This window comes from Crotalus tigris, unplaced genomic scaffold (genome assembly GCF_016545835.1).
Source record: "Crotalus tigris isolate CLP2741 ecotype Arizona unplaced genomic scaffold, ASM1654583v1 scf7180000021220.622782, whole genome shotgun sequence".
Lineage (NCBI taxonomy): Eukaryota > Metazoa > Chordata > Lepidosauria > Squamata > Viperidae > Crotalus > Crotalus tigris.
In genome coordinates, this window is record NW_024098407.1 from 362,160 (window position 1) to 385,094 (window position 22,935).

Here is a 22,935-nt window from a genome sequence, read left to right on the forward strand (position 1 = left end):
TTCTATTCTATTCTATTCTATTCTATCTTATTCTCTATTCCATATTTTCTATTCTATTCTATTCTATTCTGCATTCTGTTCTATTCTGCATTCTATTCTATTTTATTCTGCATTCTGTTCTATTCTAATTCTAATTCTACTCTTCGTGGAATTGACTTCTGGTTGAGGGTATTCCTCACCTGAACAGGTAAGGAACAAAAATTCCAGAAACAATCACCAAACTGGTCGTGGAAGACATTTATTCTCTTTAGGTGGCCTTCTTGTGCTCAACATCAAGCTCAGCTTCCCATTCAAAGGAGAGCAGGAGATCACTAGGAGCTCCTGCAGATGCACCTGGATGACAGCTCTTGAGGAACAGCTGCATCTCAGGGGACTCCAGCCACGGTGGGGGAGAAGGGAAGGTACCCCCCCCCACCTTGCTGATGTTGCCCACAGTTCTCATGAGCCGAGTGTCCCTGCCGCCCTCAGAGCAAGCCCGGGAGGGCTGAACAGAGCAACAGAGTCAAGGCTGAGCGGAAGGCCAAGGTCTCTCCTGACGACGCGTAGTACTTGGCCACTGCTTCGTTGGGGTTGCCGTTGACAGGATCAAACCACATCTGGATGCAGCGTCCACTTCCCCGGGAAAAGTCGGTGTATTTGTAAGAGTTGCTCCAGATTTTTTCGCACAAATCTCGGGGAGTCGGAAACACTCTCTTCATCTTCTGACACATTGCGCCCACCGGACACTCGTTCACTTCTAGGATGCAAAGAAGGAAGAAGAGCTTAGGATGTCCTGCCTGAGCAGCGGGTTGGACTAGAAGACCTCCAGGGTCCCGTCCCACTCTGTCGTTCCGTTATTCAGTGAAACGATTCATGGGTGCTCCATCCCCTGGAGGTACTTAAGAGGAGATTGGACCAGCCCCTGGTCTAAAGTGGGGTAGGGTCTACTGCCTGAGCAAGGGGGCTGGACTAGAAGACCTCCAAGGTCCCTTCCAGCTTTGTTATTCTGTTATTTGGTGGAATCGTTTGCCTCCAGGAGCTTTGGGTGCTCCATCAAGAAGAGGCCAGTGTAAAGGTGTCTGGGGAATTCTGAGCGTTGAAGTCCACCAGGCTTAAAGTTCCTAAGGCTGGACACCCCTGGCCTAAGATCTCCTGCCTGAGCAGGGGGTTGGACTAGAAGACCTCCAAGACCCCCTTCCAACTCTGTTATTCTGCTAAAAGTTGGGAGGTACAAGATTTCTTAAGGAAGATGCCTAGAATTTAAACCCCCTCCATGCCAGCTAATGTTGGGAAAAGCAGCCCACCAGCCTAGAGCTGAGAAAAAGGGGGTCCCACTTCCACTGTGTGGAAGGGGCTCTTTCCGCAGGATCTCCACCCTCTCCAGAAACCCGCTGGGTCTTCAAAATTTAGTGGCACCACTGTGCCCTCTGAGCAAAGGTCTCTGCCCTAGTCCCGAGCACCCTTTCCTACGTCCACGTTAGGGGAAGGGGCTCGGCCCAGCTAGGTGGCCGCTGATCCCCGCTCTCGGGGCCCGTGGTAGGGGTGGGGGTGAGGGGCAAGAACAGGTGGTTGAGCCCCCTGACTTTTGGTCCAGTTCCAGCCTTTGTGCCAGTTCTCCTTGCAGGTCAGGTCATCCTGGCAGTCCTCCCACCATCCCTCGCAGTCTTCCCGGCACAGCGGCACGTCCAGGATCCTCTCCTTCCGCCAGCTCACGTCCGCCTGTGTGCAGAGGGGAACATCTGTAGCTCAGGGTGGAAGTGTGGGAGTCCTGGGTGCTCTCTGAGTTGGGGGGGGGTTCTTGCAGACATTTCATGGCCCAGCTAGGGAACATCATCAATGCTAGAAGGGAGCAGGATTTGAGGGAGGAGGAGGCAGGGAAGGAGGAAGGAGGGAGGGAGGGAGGGAAGGAGAGAGGAGGAAGGACTGCAGGGTCCTTGGTGCTCTCTGAGCTTGGCGGTTTTCTTGCAGACTCATGGCCCAACTAGGGAACATCATCAGTGCTAGAAGGGGGGAGGAGGAGGAGGAGGAGGAGGAGGACGACAACGACGACAACTGTGGGATCCTTGATGCTCTGAGCTGGGTATTTTTTTTGCAGACGTTTCATGGCCAAACTAGGGAACATCATCAGTGCTGAAGGAAGGAGGGAGGAGGGGAGGGGGAGGGGGGGAGGAGGAGGACGACAATGACAACAACTGTGGGGTCCTTGGTGCTCTCTGAGCTTGGTGTTTTTCTTGCAGACATTTCACGGCCCAACTAGGGAACCTCATCAGTGCTAGAAGGGAGGAGGAGGAGGAGGAGGAAGGAAGGAAGGAAGGAAGGAAGGAAGGACTGTGGGGTCCTTGGTGCTCTGAGCTGGGTATTTTTTTTTTTTGCAGACGTTTCATGGCCGAACTAGGGAACATCATCAGTGCTGAAGGGAGGATGGAGGAGGGGAGGGGGAGGGAGGGGGGAGGAGGAGGGGGGAGGAGGAGGAGGAAGACTCTGCTCTCGGAGGTGGGTGGTTTTCTTGCAAATGTCCCGTTACCCAAACTAGGGGACATCCTAACTGCTAATCTGATGTTTCATTACCCAAACTAGCCTTGATGATGTTCCTTAGTTTGGGTAACCAAACATCTGCAAGAAAACCACCCAGCTCAGAGAGCCCCAAGGACCCCCAGCCCCACACCTGTGAGCAGAAGGAAAAGTCGGGGGGGGGGGTTCCTTCTACTTCCAAAGAGGAGAACTTCAGCTCCTCCAATTGCCTGGACTGATAGCTGCCCTAAAACCAGCTCCATCCTCTTTCTCGTAGATCTGTTGGACCCCTCCCCCTAGAACAGAGGTGGGCCACCTTGGCTCTTTTATGACTCATGGACTTCAGCTCCCAGAATTCCTGAGCCAGCCAGGCTGAGGGGAAAGGGAGAGGTTTCCAAGCTGAGTCAGGCTGGCTCAGGAATTCTGGGAGTTGAAGTCCACCAGTCATGAAGGGGCCATAGTTCCCCCATGCTGGCTCAGGAATTCTGGGAGTTGAAGTCCCCGAGTCATGAAGGGGCCAAAGTTCCCCCATGCTGGCTCAGGCATTCTGGGAGTTGCAGTCCACGAGTCATAAAAGAGCCGAGGTTGCCTCTCCCTCCCCCTAGAACTACAAGGGGTGTCCAACTGCCACTAACTTGAGGGCTGAGGAACCCAAGGCATCCACCTCCACAATTCCACCTGACAGTTCTCTGCCTGGGTCTGGGGGGGGCATGGAGACCAAGCCCAGCCTGGCTGCCCACCTTTTCGATCCAGGGCCCCAAGTTGGGGGAGCATTCGTAGAGACAGGTGTCCTGGATGAAGTGCTTCTTGCATCTATCCGACATGATCCCGCAGTGGTTCCAGTTGAAATTGTACAGATAGGAGGCGTCTTCATGGGCCTCCTGAGTTGTGTTGAGTGTGCAGCAGGCGTTGTCCTTCCAGGGAGAGCACTGGGGGAAGAGAAGCAAAGAGAGAGGCTGGATTGAGCCAAGACGGGTCTGAGGTCCTCTTTGGGGTGGGGCATCTTCTCCGAGACGTTCTCAGGTTCCCACTACAAACCAGCAGCGTTCCCAGTCCACCCAGATGTCCCCCTGTATTGCTCTTGCTAAAGATTTCTACACAACAAGGATTGCAGGTCCTCAAGGAACGTCCTTCAAGGCTGGTGGGAGCCTATATTTAGGCAAGAAAAGCCAAAGGTACAGGTAGAGTATAGGGGGTACCTTGCTCAATAGTAGTAACTGGGAGAGGGACCTCGGAGTCCTAATGGACAATCCCTTAAATAGGAGCCAGCCGTGTGCTGCAGCTGCCAAAAAGGCCAACACTGCATTAAGAGAGGGATAGAATCAAGATCACAAGAAGGTTTAATACCACTTTACGATGCCTTGGTAAGGCCACACTTGGAATACTGCATCCAGCTTTGGTCACCGCAATGTAAAAAAGATGTTGAGACTCCAGAAAGAGTACAGAGAAGAGCAACAAAGAGGATCAGGGGACTGGAGGCTGAAACATACAAGGAACGGTTGCTGGAATTGGGGATGTCCAGTTTAATGAAGAGAAGGACGAGGGGGGACAGGATAGCAGTCTTCCAGTATCTCAGGGGCTGCCCCAAAGAAGAGGGAGTCAAGTAATTTTCCAAAGCACCTGAAGGCAGGACAAGAAGCAACTGATGGAAACTCATCGAGGAGAGAAGCAACCTGGAACTAAGGAGAAACTTCCTGACAGTTAGAACAATTAACCAGCGGAACAACCTGCCCCCAGAAGCGGTGAATGCTCCAACACTGGAAGTTTTTAAGAAGAGACCAGACAGCCATTTGTCTAAAATGGTGTAGGGTTTCCTTCCTGAGCAGGGGGTTGGACTAGATGACCTCCAAGGTCCCTTCCAACTTTATTATTATTATTATTATTATTGATCATCGCACAGTCAGCCAGATATTCAGACTGGATTTGGCATTTTGTTTACCTATTGAATTATTATTATTATTATTATTATTACCTTAAATACTTTTCAAAAATTCTTACTTTTCCAAAAGGCAACTGGACTTTTTAGGTTTTACTCCTTGAAAACCTTTCACCCTTCTCGTGCAAGAAGCTTCTTCTGTTCTGGAGAAATGCTGAAGCTTCTGGGATGAGGAGCCAAACGTTTTCAAGGAGAAAAAGCAAGAAAGGCCAGCTGCTTTTGGAAAAGCACCTTGGGGACAACCAGGACCAAGAATCTCCAGAGGTATGTGTGAACAATGAAGTTTAAACTCTCTTCCTGTCTTCTCACAACATACTCCATTCTGCGTCTTCAGCCTCTACACTTCCGAGTTAGAAGCCGACATGCCTCAGTCCAAAGCCCCCCCCTTCCGCCTTGGGGATACCTTTAATCTCGTGTAGCCATCAGAAACAAACAGAACCAGTTGGACAAGATTTGGAAGCATCTAGGCCAGGGGTCTTCAAAACGTGGCCCACTTGTGGACTTCAACTCCCAGAATTCCTCAGCCAGCTTGCCTAGCTGAGGAATTCTGGGAGTTGAAGTCCAGGGGTCTTCAAACTTGGCCAATTTGATGACTTGTGGACTTCAACTCCCAGAATTCCTCAGCCAGCCATTTGTTGTATAACATTGTAGGTCATAAACCATAATTTACAGGGTTGGGTTTACAAAGCCCAAAGCTATTTGCTTAGTCATCATTTATTGAATGATCCAATCACGATTGGCTGGATTCCCACGTTAAGCCATAAATCATGGTTTACGAGACACCATAACAGGTCAATGCCTCACACTAAAGAGAAAAGCAGTTCAGATTTAGGCCTGACAGGTTCTTGTCAACCCAGTCATGACAGCTTAACCCAGGGGTCTTCCAACTTGGCCCTTGGATGACTTGTGGACTGGCTGAGGAATTCTGGGAGTTGAAGTCCAGAAGTCATCAAAGGGCCAGGTTTGAAGACCCCTGGACTTCAACTCCCAGAATTCTTCAGCTAGGCACGCTGGCTGAGGAATTCTGGGAGTTAGTCCACAAGTCATCAAAGGGCCAAGTTTGAAGACCCCTGGACTTCAACTCCCAGAATTCCTCAGCTAGGCACGCTGGCTGAGGAATTCTGGGAGTTGAAGTCCACAAGTCATCAAAGGGCCAAGTTTGAAGACCCCTGATATCCCTTCTGCTTAGTTTAGGATCTGCCAAAGCATTGGGGGGAAAGACCCCTCCCCAGGGTATCCCTTCATGAGTCCACCTGTTCCTCTGGCTGACTGCAGCTGACCTGAGTGCTGTGGGTCCACCTGAGCACCGAGGAGAAAGAGGAGATCAGGAGGAGGAATGCAGAATATGGGTCATCCAACTTACAACCGCTCATTTAGTGACCGTTCCAAGATACGACGGCACTGAAAAAAGCAACTTATGACTGTTTTTCACACTTACGACCGTTGCAGCATCTCCCCCCCAAGGTCATGTGATCAAAATTCGGACACTGGGGCAAATGACTCATATCTACGACGGTCGCAGCGTCCCAGGAGGGGAGGGGCGGTCACGCCGTCCCCTTTGGTGACCTTCCAACACGCAAAGTCGACGGGGAAGCCGGACTCACTTAACGGCCGCATGACTCACATAAGAATGGCAGTGATTCACTTAACGTCGTGGCAAGAAAGATCATAAAATGGGGCAAAAGTCAACGAACAATTTTTTTCAATTTAGCTACAGAAATTTTGGGCCCCGTTGTGATCGTAATTCGAGGACTACTTGCATATGGGCCGAGGAAATCTCTCTGGGTCAGCCCTAGACTGCTCAATTTGGACAGCCATTTGTCTGAAATGGTGTAGGGTTTCCTGCCTGAGCAGGGGGTTGGACTAGATGACCTCCAAGGTCCCTTCCGACTTTATTATTATTATTAACAACCTGCCTCTAGAAGTGGTGTATGCTCCAACACTGGAGGTTTTTAAGAAGAGACTGGACAGCCATTTGTCTGAAATGGTATAGGGCAGTGGTTCTCAACCTTTTTAATGCCGCGACCCCCACCTGGTCGTAAGTCGAGGGCTACTCAACTGGTCGTAAGTCGAGGACTACTCAACTGGTGCAGCACCGTTTGCAGAATGGGACTTTTGGCAGGCTCAGCAGGGCAGAGACAGCCAGGACAATTCCTATTGGCTTTTGAAAGCCAATAGAATTAGACTCTATTCAAGAGAGTCTAATTCTATTAGCTTTCAAAAGCCAATAGAATAAAAGGGAGTAGCACAGCTAAGGAAAAGGGGGAAAAAAATGGCGGACTGCGTTGTTTGGCGACCCCCGTGAAATGATCGTTCGACCCCAAATGGGGTCCCGACCCACAGGTTGAGAACCACTGGGGGGGTTGGACTAGATGACCTCCAAGGTCCCTGCCAACTTTATTATTATTATTATTATTAACAACCTGTCTCCAGAAGCAGTGAATGCTCCAACACTGGAGGTCTTTAAGAAGAAACTGGACAGCCATTTGTCTGAAATGGTGTAGGGTTTCCTGCTTGAGCAGGGGGTTGGGTTAGATGACCTCTAAGGTCCCTTCCAACTTTATTATTATTATTATTATGATTCCCCCAGTAACCATTCTAAGAGATGGGGTGGGATTCCAGGCAAAAGGCGATCCAGAGTCTTCAAGGCCCTTCCCAGCCTCGCTTCTGAGGACCAACTATGGTCAGGTCTCCCCGGTGCCCCTTTGGCCCCGGGCTTGCTACCTGTTTATGCAGCTTATCCTCCGGTCCAGGCTTGGTTTTCTGGTGCTTGGCATCCATGCACACGTTCAGCATAGATTCCTGGGCAACTGCCATCGCCAGGACCAACAGCAGCACCTGCCCCATGGCCAGCATCATCACCCTGCGGGCAGAGAGAGAGAGAGTTAGAGAGAGAGAGAGGCAGAGAGAGAGAGAGGGAGAGAGAGAGAATTAGAGTGGGGGAGGGGACCCTGCTGGGAGTGGGAGGATTCCCTGACCCACCCCGGGAATAGGGCACCCACTTTTGGTCCCCACAATATAAAAAACAGGTTGAGACTCTGGAAAGAGTGCGGAGAAGAGCAACAAAGATGATCAGGGGGCTGGAGGCTGAAATATACGAAGGAGGGTTGCAGGAACTGGGGGATGTCTGGTTTAATGAAGAGAAGGACCAGGGGGGACATGAGAGCATCTTCCAATACTTGAGGGGGTCAACCTGTTTTCCAAAACACCTGAAGGCAGGAGAAGAAGCAACGGATGGAAACTAACCAAGGGGAGAAGTAACCTAGAACTAAGGAGAAACTTCCTGACAGGGAGAAGAATTAACCAGTGGAACAACCTGCCTCCAGAAGTTGTGGGTGCTCCATCACTGGAGGTTTTTAAAAAGAGACTGGACAGCCATTTGTCTGGAATGGGGTAGGGTCTTCCCGACTAGAAGACCTCCAAGTGCCTTCCAATTCTGTTATTCTCTATTCCAGACATGTCAAACACAAGGCCCGGGGGCCGGATGCGGCCCACAAAGTGGTTTCATGCAGCCCGCGAAGCCATCCTGGAAACAGTGAGGGAACGGCCCCCGCTGCCTTGGCCCTGACCCAGGCCAGCCGGGAGCCAATGTACAATTTTGTGGTGGCCATCTTTGCTGAAACGCATTCAGTCTTAGCTCCACAAGGCTGTCTGGAAACGGCTTGGCGCCGCAGGTGCTCAAGGGCCAGGCTGGGCGTTTGCCCTCTGCTGCCCAGGGCTCCGTGCCACCCTCCTAAGGTAGAATAATGTAGAATAATAATAATGATGATGAAAAATCACTAAAATAACGATGTGTCTGCACAATTACTGGAGTAATGCTGTGTTAGCAATATGTGACTGACCAAATGCGCATTGCACTTAGAAACAATGTATGTAGCAGATTCTCCATTGTCTGCCCCTGAGAAATGAATCTAATGCAGTGGTTCTCAACCTTTCTAATGCCACGACCCCATAATACAGTTCCCCATGTTGTGGTGACCTCCAACCACTTATACATCACTGGGTGCCAGGGGCGTGGCCAAAGGGAGAAAAAATGGCGGACAGCCTTGTTTGGTGACCCCCGTGAAATGGTCATTCGACCCCAAATGGGGTCCCGACCCACAGGTTGAGAACCATTGATCTAATGTATTACAATGTAGATTTCTATGCGTGTTCCTTTGTTCCTGAGAAAAGAAAGTATAAAACTGTAGTCTGAACCCGCCCTCGGGGTTCAGAATTGCTGGTCTTCACTGCTTCTGAACCTGCGCAATAAATCTCTCTGCTAAACCCTCTGGAATTTGTAAAAGGCTCTTTCGTTTTTCACAAGAATCCAGCCCCCCCCCACATGGCCTGAGAGGAACAGTGAGGATCCTCCAGTGGACCATGCCTTGGCACTTGCCCTGGTCCTCCCCCCTTCTGCCATAGACCCTCAGATCTGTCCCACTCCTGCCCAGGCCCCCACAGGCACCCTTGACGCGAACAACGTACAGCTGGCTGCACCCACCCAGTAGGCCACACCCACTCCATCCACACCCACCCAGTAAGCCACACCCACCCTGGCCACGCATACCCCCCCTCCAGGGCAACCACAATGAGGGTGCGGCCCTCAATGAAATTGAGTTTGACAGCCCTGCCCTATTCCATTCTTCCACTCCAGAGATGGAGTCAGAAACCCACATCCTTGGCCACGTTCAGAAGAGACGGCAGCAAGGCAAAGCTCCCACTGCATCCCCTGCCCCCCCCTAGGTTTCTCCCCCCCCCCTTTAAAGCCCAGCCCAAGCACAGGAGGGCAGGCAAGAAGGAGCTGGGCTTTGGGGGGGGGTCTCCCCCCCTTTTGTTGAGCTTAAGTCAAATTATCTGGAATGGGATGGGGTCTCCTGCTTGAGCAGGGAGTTAGACTAGATGACCTCCAAGGTCCCTTCCAGCTCTGTTATTCTGTTTGGTCTCGACATCAAATGTCTAAAGATAGCAGTAATGTGGAATAATGAACAATCACTAGAACAGTGGTTCTCAACCTTTTTAATGCCGCGACCCCCCCAACCGGTCGTAAGTGGAGGACTACTCAACTGGTCGTAAGTCGAGGACTACTCAACTGGTGCAGCCCCGTTTGCAGAATGGGACTTTTGGCGGGCTCAGCAGGGCAGAGACAGCCTGGACAATTCCTATTGGCTTTTGAAAGCCAATAGAATTAGACTCTATTCAAGAGAGTCTATTCTATTGGCTTTCAAAAGCCAATAGAATAAAAGGGAGTAGCCACAGCTGAGGAAAAGGGGGGAAAAATGGCGGACTGCGTTGTTTGGCGATCCCCGTGAAATGGTCGTTTGACCCCAAATGGGGCCCCGACGCACAGGTTGAGAACCGCTGCACTAGAATAATGATGTGTCTGCATAATTACTGGAATAGTGCTCTGTTAGTAGTTTGTGACTAACCTAATGCGCATTGCACTTGGATACAATGTATGTAGCAAACTCTCCATTGTATACCCGTGAGAAAGGAACCTAATGTATCACAATGTACATTTCAATGGGTGTTCCTTTGTTCCTGAGAAAAGGAAAGTATAAAACCCGCCCTCGGGGTTCAGAATTGCTTGTTGCTATCGCTTCTGAACCTGCGCAATAAATCTCTCTGCTAAAACCCCCTGGAATTCATAAGAGTCCTTTCGTTTTCCACAAGAGCAGAAACCCTAATCCTTTGCAGTTCTTTGAAATTATAGATTTGGGGGGGCATACGGAAGAGGATTTTGCAACGTCTCTACAGGACCAACCTCCGTCCCCAGTTTGGATGGGGTTGGGGTTGGGGGTCTTTGTGCCCCTCCCTCCCCCAAGTTATTGACTGCACCCATCTTCTTTTCATTTGGGGTGCAACAGGTGTCAACGCTGCTCACATGGGATGTTCTTGCTTTGACAACATATGGAAATGTAGCCATCTTTTCTCTTTCAGAGCTAGTTGATGCTGGGAGGGGCAGCTAGTCATAACAATAATAATTCAGCCTGGGAACCCAAGGTCATTGGGCCCAGAGTGGATAGTGTTTTGGCAGGCTGGAGAGAAAGCCTGGGCTTCAAGCTAATTGGGGAATGTGATTTATGACAGTTAATTGGAGGAGGGAATTGTGCTTGGCTACTTTGTGCCCAGGGGAGGGGAATTCAGTTTTTCGCTTCAACTATGTAGTGCCGATGTTTTGTTTCTCGAATAAAAGATTCTTTAAGGAAAACAATGCCTGGAAGTTCTTTCGAAGAGATTCACCTGTCGGAATCAGGACAACAGGCTGAAAAACTATCAGAGGATGGAAAAAGCTTCAACCTGAATTTCTTTTCAAGACCAAGGAAGGCTATCCTATCACAAAGCTATTATCTATTGATTATTAAAGGTTTCTTTAGGAGGGAGATGGGCAGTTTCTAAATGTGACGTAAATATAAAATATCCAGTTCTTTTTTTAAAAAAAATCTGTAAATTTACCAACAAGGAATTGGAAATTTAAAAAAAAACAATAACCCCTTCCCCACCCCAAACTACAGTACTAGGTGCATTAAAAAAAAATACTTTGCTTAAACACAAAGCATATTGCAAAGCAAAGATTCAATCTGAAACTTCACCAAAGAAATATTTGCATATGTGGAGCTGAAGACTCTCAACGGAAATTTAAAAATGGAAATCAAATATTAGTAAAACAACCAGTTTCCAGTAATTAGGGCTCGTGGTGGTATGAATGGTCCTTAAATCCCATTTCTTCTTTATAATATAAAAGGAAAACCAGGTCTGATGCAGGTTGCCTTAAGGCAGTGGTTCTCAACCTTTTTAATGCCGCGCCCCCAACCAGTCATAAGTTGAGGACTACTCAACCGGTTGTAAGTCGAGGACTACTCAACTAGTGCAGCACCATTTTCAGACTGGGACTTTTGGCGGGCTCAGCAGGGCAGAGACAGCCTGGACAATTCCTATTGGCTTTTGAAAGCCAATAGAATAAAAGGGAGTAGCACAGCTAAGGAAAAGGGGTAAAAAATGGCGGACTGTGTTGTTTGGTGACCCCCGTGAAATGGTCATTTGACCCCAAATGGGGTCCTGACCCACAGGTTGAGAACCACTGCCTTAAGGCATGATGTATTTAACCAAGTTGCATTAACCCATGATGATGCATTTAACCTGGTTTCCAGAACTAACCATAATGGGCAGAGAAGAAGTTGAGCCGGTTCACCCCTGTTAAGAGGTGGGTTGGGCTGAGAAATTGAGACGGACCTAGCCCAAAGTCACCCAGCTGGCTTTCATGCCTAGAGCAGGACTAGAACTCGCATCTCCTGGCGATTGCCAGCTTTAACGCCTAAGGTGGGACTTGAACTCGCAGCCTCCCCCTTTCAAGCCTGGTGGCTTATTAGCCATAGACCAAACTGGGTCTCTGGAGCACTTCACCATAGACCCCACTGGCTGATAAAGAGACTTAATCTAGAACTTGGCCGCTTCGCAAAGGGCGCGCTTCAACTCCCAGAATCCCCCAGCCAGGTTGCCAAGCCCAAACCCCCACACACATACACATGCCACAGCCCCCCCCTCCCCACCCCAAGGTTGGAGTCCTTTGATGGAGACAAGGCTGCCTCACCTCCAGGTGCGTCCTACCTGCGCATGGGAGCTGCTGGTCAGAAACACCTCGTTCCCTCCTTCCGGCTTTAATAGCCGAGGCTGACCGGTTGCAGGTGGGGTCAGCACAGGTGAAGGGCCGGCTGCAGAGGGGGAAGATCAGAGGCTTGGGAGGAAAAGAGCTGCAGCTGCCTCTCAAGCAGAGGGATCGGTCCAAAGATCAGGAGATCACTCCTTGGGCAAGGGATGGGCAAGGATCCAGTCTCCTGTCGTGGACTTTCCCCCCTGCTCTGCTCAAGGGCTATAAAGCTGGCAGAGGTCCTCTCCGGGATGCTGGGGGGTGGGGGGGCAGGGAGGGAGCAGGGGGCTGTTCCCCACAACCCTCTCAGGTAGTCAATCCCTGTGATGGGAGTTGTAGTCCAGCAGACCTGGAGGTTATCCAAGGGGAAAGAGAAAAGGATCTTGAGTATCCTTCACGAGTTAAAACTGCACAGGTTTTTACTCAGAGGAGCCCCAGGTGTGGGGAGGGGATTGTGTACATTGCTTAATCGGGATAGTGCAGGGGTAGGCCACCTTGGCTCTTTTATGACTCCTGGACTTCAACTCCCAGAATTCCTGAGGCAACCATGCTGAGGGGAAAGGGAGAGGTTTCCAAGCTGAGCCATGCTGGCTCAGGAATTCTGGGAGTTGAAGTCCACAGGTCATGAGGGGGCCAAAGTTTCCCCCATGCTGGCTGAGGAATTCTGGGAGTTGAAGTCCACAAGTCATAAAAGGGACATAGTTCCCCCATGCTGGCTCAGGAATTCTGGGAGTTGAAGTCCCCGAGTCATGAAGGGACCATAGTTCCCTCATGCTGGCTGAGGAATTCTGGGAGTTGAAGTCCACAAGTCATAAAAGGGACATAGTTCCCTCATGCTGGCTGAGGAATTCTGGGAGTTGAAGTCCACAAGTCATAGAGGGGCCAAAGTTTCCCCCATGCTGCCTCAGGAATTCTGGGTGTTGAAGTCCAGAAGTCATGAAGGGACCATAGTTCCCCCACACTGGCTGAGGAATTCTGGGAGTTGAAGTCCACGAGTCATGAAGGGGCCAAGGTTGCCTACCCCTGGGATAGCAGAACCCCCAGCTAAGGAGTCACCAAAAGGACTTTGCTTCCTCCTTTTTAACCTGTTTCCTTTTTGTTGTTTATCGTATCACGCAAACACAAATTTGCCTCTTGGGCAAATCCAAAAAAATTAATTCAGCAAAAAAACCTAATTAATTCAGTAATTCGTTCAATTTGTAAGGCAAAATTCAGTTTGTTTGGTGTGTAGACTTAAGTGGGTTGAATTTACCCTGTCAGAGTGGTTTGAAAAGCACTGCTTATAGTTAAGTTGTGGTTTGATCATCCAGCCAGCCATGGTTTATTCATTAAACCAGGATTAAATCAGGATATAGCAAATTTCAATCTTCTTGCTGAGAAATATTCAGGCTCACAGAAATAAGAAAGCCCACTTTTTTTCAGTGTGTGTGTTATGTGAGTTTTGTGTGAAAGCTTTGACTGATTAAAGCTATGATGGATGACAAAGATCAATAGCTATGGGCCCCATCTAGAATAGAATAGAATAGAGCTGGAAGGGACTTTGGAGATCTTCTAGTCCAGCCCCCTGCTCAAGCAGGAGAACCTACACCATTTCAGACAAGTGACTGTCCAATCTCGTCTTAAAAACCTCCGGTGATGGAGCATTCAGAACTTCACAGGATGTGTTCCAAAGATTGTAGGTAGGTAGGTAGGAAGGAGAGAATGGAAGGAGGAAAATAGACAAGAGGAAGGAAAAAGGAAGGAAGGAAATAGAGAAGGAAGGAAACCAAATGAAGAAGGAATGATAGATATCTGATTTTCTGGCATGGTGGGTGAAAACTGTCATAGAAAAACTTGGTAAAGATAAAAAGACAGCACACCACAAAAAATCTCATTTTGCTCTTCAGGAGATAGAAGATGGACAGATTAGACAGACAGATCCTATGCCACCGCCCCTATGCCCTTCATGCCCCTTGCCAACCAGTTAGTCCCTGACCTGTCAGCGAACCCACAGACAATAAAACAACACAACAGCTTTTCTGCTGATTCTGGCATCTAGGCTGAGAATGACGAAGTGCGTCTTAAGATAAGACATTGGCAAACACCAGCAACTTAATTAAAGAGGAGAAATATCCCCCCCCAGATACGAAAGTTCCTCACAACCCGAATAGGTTTCCTTCACCACTCAAGCCCATCATCCTTGACTCACAAAAGGTGACAGTTGCAGACAATCCTGTAGCAAGTTACATTTGCTCCCTACCGATCTGTAATGTCCTCTGGCAATCCTTGGATTTTGGGCCAGGTTCAAGCAGGTTTCTAGCGACAAAAGATGCATTTCTCTATAAAAAATAGCGGCCTTTTTTTCCCCCTGTAGCCACTTTTGATTACTAACTGTTTTGCTGTCAAATAAACTTCACCTTTTTTCTTTCTTTTTTGCTTTTGAATAACCTTCCTGCTTGAGTAGGGGGGGCTGGACTAGAAGACCTCCAAGGTCCCTTCCAGTTCTATTCTACCTCTATTCTACCTCTGCTACCTGTGTTTTCTTGGAAAACCTCAATCTGATCTGCACAGAATTTCTTCTGAGAGAGAGAGAGAATCAGAGAGACCAAATACAGGTAATAATAATAAAAACAACAATAAGAATAGAATTGGGAGGAACCTTTGAGGTCATCTAGTCCAGTGGTTCTTAACCTTTTTGAACGAATCGCCCCCTTGAGCCAATGAGGAAGTTGTCATTGCCCCCCTTCCCCAACATAACCTCTCAATCACAACATAGGAAATAATTCTTCAATTTCCTTTTTTTGTTTTCTTTAAAATTGTCATCAGGACATATCGATGCAAATAATTTATTTCCAGTCTTTTCCCCATATCTCCACTGTGTGAAAAATTTTGGTGCCACCCGTCCCTTTATTCCCAAACTTTGTGATACATGTATTTCATTATTATCTTATTTATTCAAGACACTTAAATGTAATGACCATTGAAAACAAAATTCAATTGCAAGAAAGTGAAAGGCCCGAAAAGAAAAACAGTAACATTTAATGATTGAATTACAAGTGAAATTTAAGATGCAAAAAGAAATATAAAAAGGGCATAAGAACAAACCGCAATGCAGGAACTAAGAATTTCAAGACGAAAACTCTGAAACTAAATTAAGATTCGAGGAAAGTATATATATAGTCACGCACACTGTAAAAAGGATTAAAAAGTCACAAAGAAAATATAGTATCGAACTGGAGTGCATGCTAAAAAAGTACAATATAAAGAGACACACAAAACAGCATGGGATGTTTCGAAAGAAGCACTCCCCCCCTCCATCACTGCCCATTCTGGCCAATGGCGCGCCACTGTATGGGTAGAGCAGGGGCAAGCAACCCAAAACACTCAAAGAGCCGCTTGGACCCGTTTCCCACCGAAAACAAAACACTGAGAGCCGCAAAACCCTTTTGACATCTAAAATGAAGATAACACCGCATATATCCTTTTTTAACTTTATTATATATATATATCTTCAGTGTTATCTTCATTTTAGATGTCAAAAATGTCTCTCTCTCTCTCTCCCTCCCTCCCTCTTTCTGCCCTTGGTCTGCCAGTCCTCTTCCCCCACTCTGTGTGTGTGTGTGTGTGTGTTAAAAAAATAAAAGTAAAAAAGGATATATGCAGTGTTATCTTCAGTTTAGATGTCAAAAGGGTCTCTGTCTCTCTCTCTCTCTCTCCCTCCCTCTCTTTCTGCCCTTGGTCTGCCAGTCCTCTTCCCCCCACTGTGTGTGTGGGGGGGGGGGGGGGAGAGAGGCACTTGCACTTCCTCTCTCTCTTTCCTCTCTGTCTCTCTCTCTCTTTCTTTCCCCTCTCCCTCTTTCTCTCTCTCTCTTTCCCCTCTCCCTCTCCCTCTTTCTCTCTCTCTTTCCTCCCCCCTTCTTTCTCCAGGTGAGGAGAAAGAAAGAAAGAGAGAGAGAGAAAATGAAAGGCAGAGGGTGCGGGGGGGGGGGAGCAGGAGGCAGCAGAAGACCCCGTCGCCGCTGGAGGCACCCAGCTCCGCTGCCCGCCGGGCCTGCAGGGACTCCCCGGCTCACGGTCACATTGGCACGCCGTCCCACGTGCCGCTGACATCCCTGAGCTCAAGTCGGAGCCAAGGGGCATTTGCAGAATGCCCTGCCTGTCGGCCGCATCGCCAGCGTCCCCGGGCTTAACTCGCAGGGCATCTGCAGAACACCCCCATCAGCTGCTGGAGGAGCTGGAGCTGCTCTGCAACGCACAATGCTCCCGGCCATCTGCGACCCGACTGCCATGGGAGGGGGGGCAACAGAAGGGGAGGATGAGGAAGGCAGGGAAGCAGGCGCCGGACCCCAGGAGGAGGCACTCTCGCGGGTCTGGTTGGAAAATGCCTCCCCCTCCCTTTCTCTCCCCCCCCCCCATCTTCTACTCACCTCTCACAGCAGCCAGGACTCCGGCGCACCTTCCCGGCCAGCTGGGCCAACAGTCCCACGGCTGGGGATCGCAGGGGCAGCTCTCCCTTAGGGCCACGGCTTGCAGGAAGGCTGGCCCACTAGAATGAGGCTCTGGTGGGCTGCTCCCAGCGAGGATCCCGGGGCTCCCCTGCGCAGTTCCCCAGCCACGTGCACCTGGGACGGGGCCAGCCAGTGAAATGGAGTCCTGGCTGCGCTTCTCCCAGGGGGCAGGGCACCCGGGTGCAGGGCCAACCGGGAGCCCTGTGAGGGGGCAGAACCACTGATCTAGTCCAGGGGTAGGCAACCTTGGCTCTTTTATGACTCGTGGACTTCAACTCCCAGAATTCCTGAGCCAGCCAAGCTGGCTCAGGAATTCTGGGAGTTGAAGTCCACGAGTCATAAAAGAGCCAAGGTTGCCTACCCCTGATCTAGTCCAACCCCCTGCTCAGGCAGGAAACCCTATGCCATTTGAGACAAATAGCTGTCCAGTCTCTTCTTACAAACTTCCAGTGTTGGACCACCAACTTCTGGTGGCAGGTAGTTCCACTGGTTAATTTTTGTCACTGTCAGGAAATTTCTCCTAAGTAGTCCTCAACCTATCACAATTAAGCCCAAAATTTCTGTTGCTAAGTGAGACGGTTGTTAAGTGAGTTTTGCCCCATTTCATGACTTTTCTGCGCCAGGTTGGAAACATCTCTTCTTCGTTCGTATTTTCAAATATGTTGCTTGGGAGAAGCACATGGCTTCTTGCGCAGGCGCACTGTGCGCTCCATTCGATGCATGGAGACAAGCCTCCCTTTGTGCGCACGCGCAACGCCCACTTTGAAAGTCTGAGATAGAAATCCCAAGAAGGACGGCGCTTGAAAAGCACACGTGATGGCGAGCTGGGGTGCCGCTCTAGGACATAACACCTTTGTGGTAGTTCGTCGCGTTGGAAACCAGGGAACGGAAGTACCGCTTCAAAAGGCTTCCTAGAGCGACGGAAGAGCTTCCGGCTGTTTTTTCCCCCGGTTTTCCAGCATCCTAAAAGAACGCTTCCCGGTCGCGGCAGGAGCACTTCCGGTGGCGCTTCTCCCGGCTTTCAGCCTCCTCCGGTAGCAGGTGAGGCTCCCTTGGTGCCGGCGAACACCCAGTGCGGGAAGCGACCGGAAGGCCCGCCTCCGAATCCCGGAAGCGCCGGGGTGACTTGTCTTTTGGGCCGGCCTACCTCGCAGGGTTGTTGTTTCGGGGCAAATGAAGGGAGGGGAGCCTTCAGAAAGGCGCGGGGGCAGCTTGAAGGGCGCCTGGAGGGTCCGGGGAGACCCTCGAGCTCCTTGGAGGCGCTTTAACTCCCTTGTGAAGCCCCGAGTTGAAAGCTGGTTTTGAAAATTAAGTTGAAATTCATTTATTTAATTTATTATGAAATTTATTTGCCCTATCAAGCGATTCTGGGGCGGCTACAGTACAGTAACATTTTAAAAAAACACACATTAAAACCCATCAGGTATAAAATGTCAAAGTAGATAAATTAAGAGCAGGGGGTTGGACTAGATGACCCCCAAGATCCCTTCCAACTTTATTATTATTATTATTATTATTATTATTATTATTATTATTATTATTATTATTATTATTATTATTATTATTATAGCATTGAATGACATGGAGCCTATTTCATCCATTTACTTACTAGATTTTTTTTAAATCCCTCCTTTATTACAATTATAAGTAACTCCAGGCTGCTCACGTCCATAATCCTCCTGCCCCCTCCTCTTTTTCCCCCACTACAAGAATCCTGCAAGGTGGGCTGGGCTAAGAGACGGAGAAGGAGGGCGGGGGTTCCCATCTTGCAGGCAAAGGCTTTTTGGTCAAAGAAATGCCGCTTTTCCTTGAAAAAAGAGGCTTTCCCATAGCTCCCTCCCGCCACAAGGAAATAAAAGCAAGAAACCTTGAACGGAGCGATTCCTGCCATTAAATCAGTGCCGCCTTTTAGCAAATGGACCTTCTCCACCGCCTCTGTAGCCTCTGTCCATCCATCCATCCATTCAGTTTTAAGAAGAGACTGGACAGCCATTTGTCTGAAATGGTATAGGGTTTCCTGCCTGAGCAGGGGGTTGGACTAGATGACCTCCAGGGTCCCTTCCAACTTTATTATTATGATTATCCCGTCTTCTTTTTCCTCCAGAAAATGACCATTAAAAATAGTGTTTCTCGAAGTTTGGCGGCTTTACCGTGGGTGGACGTCAACTCCCAGAATTCCCCAGCCAGCATAGCTGGCTGGAGAATTCTGGGAGTTGAAGTCCACCCACGGTAAAGCCGCCAAACTTCGAGAAACACCGATTTAAAGCAATAAAACAATGCTCAATTTGCATTTCCTGGCTTCCACAATTAAAGCACAGGGAGGCTTCATTGGCACCAGATCTGCAGGGGGGATCCCTTCCTGCCCCCCCAATGCTATTTCCTCCTGTTTGAGGGTCTCGCCTCTCATCAAGCCCTTCTTTCTGACCCCCCCCCCAGGGAAGCCATGTCCACCCTCTTCCCGTCCCTGTTCCCACGCGTCACTGAGGCTCTGTGGTTCAACTTGGACCGGCCTTGCGTGGATGAGAACGAACTGCAGCAGCAGGAACAGCAGCACCAGGCCTGGGTGAGTGTGTGTGTGGTGTGTGAGTGAGTGTGTGTGTGTGTGTGTGTGTGTGTGTGTGTGTGCCATCCTTTTCTCCCCCCCCTCCCAGCAAATCTTGTGTTTCCTAAAACTCATTCTTGGCTTTTCTCTTCTCTTTAGCTGCAGAGCATAGCTGAAAAAGACAATAATTTGGTGCCAATTGGAAAGCCAGCCTCAGAGGTAAGAACCGCTTCAGCCCTGGAAACCAGCTGAGCAGTTGGAGGGGAATCTGTAACTTTTTTAAAAAAAAAATGCATTTAATATATAAAATACAAAGAAAAATAGAAATAAGGGATTAGGGCAGGGGTGGGCAACCTTGGCTCTTTTATGACTCATGGACTTCAACTCCCAGAATTCCTGAATCAGCATAGCTGACTCCGGAATTCTGGGAGTTGAAGTCCATGAGTCATAAAAGAGCCGAGGTTGCCTACCCCTGGATTAGGGGAAGGCAAAAGGAAAGAAAATGTGAGGTACACAAGAGGAACAAAAGAAAGGAAAGGCGTTGACTTTTGACTGCTTTTAGCACAGTACAAGATAAAAAACACCCTAGCCTCAACTTTTTGCTTTGACGTCTTAGTATATAATCAGCCGTTTCTAGAACGACAGGTCTAATCGACAAAACCAAAGTCAAGAATTCATTTTTTTCCCCCATCACAAGTACAAAATCCAGAAATGATATCCAAGTAAAAAACAGACTTAAATATATTCTCCTCTTTGAATAAATTGATCAATTTAACCATTCCTGCTTTATCTTGCTTGCTATGGAAATAGTGTGTATTTCTCTTTGCGTCAGAATTTTGATCCTGGGAGCACGGGGATGCTGCGATGGTCGTAAGTGTGAAAAACAGCCACAGGTCACTCTCTTCAGAGCTGTTGTAACTTCAGACAATCACTAAGCAAAAGGTTGTAAATTGAGGACTACCTGCAAAAGGCTGAAAAACTGGCCCTGCTGGCTGGCCAGGTTTCCCATTGTGGGGGTGGTTGGAAGGGGATAGAGAGAAGACCCCCACACACACTTCCATGTTGATGTTTGGATGGGAATTTTTTTTTTCTGGAATTCCAAGCTGGCCGTGGCAAAGAGGGGACAGCAGTAGCAAGAACCTTTGGACGTATATCCCGCTTCACAGTGGTTTACAGCCCCCTCTAAGCAGTTTACAAATATCAGTGTGTCACCCCCAACCATCTGGGTCCTCATTTGCTCAGCCTCGGAAGGGTGGAAGGCTGAGTCGACCTTGAGCCAGGATCGAACTCCTGGCAGTGAGCAGAGTTAGCCTGCAATACTGCATTCTAACCACTGCACCACTAGGACCTTCCCTTCCCATCCCTTCTCTTTCCTTTCCACTTAGCGCAGTGGTTCTCCACCTGTGGGTCGGGACCCCATTTGGGGTCGAACGACCATTTCACGGGGGTCGCCAAACAAGGCTGTCCGCCATTTTTTCCCCTTTTCTTTGGCCACGCCCCTGGCACCCGGTGATGTATAAGTGGTTGGGGGTCACCACAACATGGGGAACTGTATTATGGGGTCGCGGCATTAGAAAGGTTGAGAACCACTGACTTAGCAACAGCACTTAGATTTATATCCCGCTTCACCGTGCTTTACAGCCCTCTCTAAGCGGTTTACAGAGTCAGCCTGTGCCCCCCCCCCAAACAATCTGGGTCCTCATTTGACTGGCTTTGGAAGGCTGAGTTGACCCTGAGCCGGTCGGGATCGAACTGCCGGCCGTGGGAAGGCAGAGTCGGCCTGCAATGCCGCCTTCCGACCGCTGTGCCTTTCCGCTGTGCTCTGACAATGGCCGCCTCTCCGCTTTGCCTTAGCAGACTTACGACGAGGAGGAGGAAGAGGATGACGAGGACGACGAGGACAGCGAGGAGGACTCCGAGGACGATGAGGACATGCAGGACATGGACGAGATGAACGACTACAACGAGTCTCCCGACGACGGCGAGATTAACGAGGTTGGGCCGCTGAGACTTTGTCCCGCTTTACGGCCTGCTTAGGAGCCCAGGGCGTCCTATGGGACAAGCCCCCCCCCCGGCTGAGGTCTCTGGTGGACATTCGGGGCCAGGCAGAGATAAACCGCCCGACCTTGTTTTTATTTATTTATCTATCTTTTTTTTGTGTCCCCCTTTCTTATTTTTACCAATAACTAAGGTAGCAATCTCCAATTGTCTTCCTATTTTCCCCACAACAACGACCTCCCTGTGAGGTGGGATGGGGTGAGAGAGAGGAGGAGAGACTGGCCCAAAGTCACCCAGCTGGCTTTCATGCCTAAGGCGGGACTAGAACTCACCACCTCCTTGTGATTGGCCCAAAGTCACCCAGCTGGCTTTCATGCCTAAGGCGGGACTAGAACTCATCACCTCCTTGTGATTGGCCCAAAGTCACCCAGCTGGCTTTCATGCCTAAGGCGGGACTAGAACTCACCACCTCCTTATGATTGGCCCAAAGTCACCCAGCTGGCTTTCATGCCTAAGGCAGGAATAGAACTCACAGCCTCCTGCTGATTGGCCCAAAGTCACCCAGCTGGCTTTCATGCCTAAGGCGGGACTAGAACTCACCACCTCCTTGTGATTGGCCCAAAGTCACCCAGCTGGCTTTCATGCCTAAGGCGGCAGTAGAACTCACAGCCTCCTGCTGATTGGCCCAAAGTCACCCAGCTGGCTTTCCTGCCTAAGGCGGAACTAGAACTCGCCACCTCCTGGTGATCGGTCCATTCCTGAGGTTATGAATGCAGGGAAGTGCTAAGGAGGCAGAATTAGACCGGGGGCCTGTGCCAAAGTTTGCTCTTTGCTAGGGGCAGAGCTGGGGGGTCTATACAAGGGTCTGCAACCTGGGCCGCTCTATGACTTGGGAGACTGGGACTTCGACTCCCAGAATTCCCCTTGGTTAGGGAATGCTGGGAATTGAAGTCCACCAGTCTGAAAGCGGCTCAGCTTGGAGACCCCGGCCTTCAAAGTTGCCTTGCAGCTGCAATTCCCTCCTCCTAAGGGTCCCACTTTCTCCCTCCCCCCCCCCCGGTGGACATGGAGGGGGCAGAACCAGACCAGGACCAGTGGATGATCTAGACGCCAGAGAAGCAAAGGCTGCCGTGAAGGGCAGTCTGCGGACGCCAAAGAGGTTCCTGTGCCTGGCTGCTTGCACCCACGCCAACGTGGCTGCCCTGCGCCCGCCGTGACTCCCTCCCAGGGTGAGGGGCCGGCTGCCTGCCCGTTGCCCCACAGGCTGACTTCCTGCCCTGCTTGGCTGAGCCGTTGACCGGCGCGAAAGCCTTCAGGATGGAGCCGGTGTCTCCCGCAGCTGGCCGAGGGCTGGGCCGTCCCTCGTTCGGGCAGTCGCTGGCCTTCCCGCTGTCGGGAGGAGCTATTTTGTAAATAAATAAAATAAATATTTCTTTCTTCACTCGACCTCTGCTGTTCTTCATCTCCCTGAAGTCTGTCGCAGGGTTCCTCCCTTAAGGTTTCCTGCCCGAGCAGGGGGTTGGACTAGATGACCTCCAAGGTCCCTTCCAACTTTATTATTATTATTATTATTATTATTATTATTATTATTATTATTATTATTATTATTATTATTAAGCAATAGCACAAACCACCACAACGGAGCCCAAAATATCTGTAGCTCAGTGAGACAGGGTTTTTTTTAAAGTGAGTTTGGCCTCATTTTACGACCTGTGTTGCCATCGTTGTTAAGCGAATCGCTGCAGTTGTTCAGTTAGCAACACGGTTGTTAAGTGAATCTGGCTTCCCCCACTGAATTTGGTTGTAAGAAGGTCCCCAGGACACACAGCAACCGTCGTAAGTACAAGTCAGTTGC

At 49.6% G+C, this 22,935-nt stretch overlaps 2 protein-coding genes across 5 annotated transcripts; one reads left to right on the top strand and one right to left on the bottom strand.

The window, feature by feature from the left end:
* Positions 1-220: 220 nt before the first annotated feature.
* LOC120320220 (folate receptor alpha-like) lies at positions 221-16,714 on the bottom strand. Of its 3 annotated transcripts, none has more exons than XM_039369763.1 (5): positions 16,460-16,714; positions 7,151-7,289; positions 3,231-3,419; positions 1,563-1,698; positions 221-736 (listed from the first exon to the last, which is right to left on the bottom strand). In XM_039369763.1, the coding sequence occupies exons 2-5, from the start codon at positions 7,283-7,285 to the stop codon at positions 465-467; spliced, it is 732 nt and encodes a 243-aa protein (XP_039225697.1). In that variant the 5' UTR covers positions 7,286-7,289; positions 16,460-16,714; the 3' UTR covers positions 221-464. The 3 variants fall into 3 exon arrangements, with proteins under 3 accessions (XP_039225697.1, XP_039225696.1, XP_039225698.1); XM_039369762.1 differs by lacking the exon at positions 16,460-16,714 and adding an exon at positions 12,014-12,179; XM_039369764.1 differs by lacking the exon at positions 16,460-16,714 and adding an exon at positions 11,997-12,179.
* Positions 16,715-17,450: 736 nt separating this feature from the next.
* On the top strand, positions 17,451-22,526 carry ANAPC15 (anaphase promoting complex subunit 15). Of its 2 annotated transcripts, none has more exons than XM_039369766.1 (5): positions 17,451-17,581; positions 18,977-19,103; positions 19,242-19,301; positions 20,937-21,076; positions 22,139-22,526. In XM_039369766.1, exons 2-5 carry the CDS (start codon positions 18,984-18,986, stop codon positions 22,185-22,187), a joined length of 369 nt encoding a protein of 122 aa, XP_039225700.1. In that variant the 5' UTR covers positions 17,451-17,581; positions 18,977-18,983; the 3' UTR covers positions 22,188-22,526. The 2 variants fall into 2 exon arrangements, with proteins under 2 accessions (XP_039225700.1, XP_039225701.1); XM_039369767.1 differs by having other exon boundaries at positions 20,940-21,076.
* Positions 22,527-22,935: the final 409 nt, after the last annotated feature.

What these genes read in the sequence shown, in the direction of transcription:
- LOC120320220 (XM_039369762.1), bottom strand. An exon ending in TGGGGCCCTGGATCGAAAAG is followed by an intron (nt 1,699 to 3,230) that starts GTGGGCAGCCAG and finishes CTCTGCACACAG; the next exon opens with GCGGACGTGAGCTGGCGGAA. An exon ending in AGGCTGGAACTGGACCAAAA is followed by an intron (nt 737 to 1,562) that starts GTCAGGGGGCTC and finishes TTTGCATCCTAG; the next exon opens with AAGTGAACGAGTGTCCGGTG.
- ANAPC15 (XM_039369766.1), top strand. Translation starts at nt 18,984, where the DNA reads ATGTCCACCCTCTTCCCGTCCCTGTTCCCACGCGTCACTGAGGCTCTG. An exon ending in AACAGCAGCACCAGGCCTGG is followed by an intron (nt 19,104 to 19,241) that starts GTGAGTGTGTGT and finishes TCTTCTCTTTAG; the next exon opens with CTGCAGAGCATAGCTGAAAA. An exon ending in GACGACGGCGAGATTAACGA is followed by an intron (nt 21,077 to 22,138) that starts GGTTGGGCCGCT and finishes TCCCCCCCCCCC; the next exon opens with GGTGGACATGGAGGGGGCAG.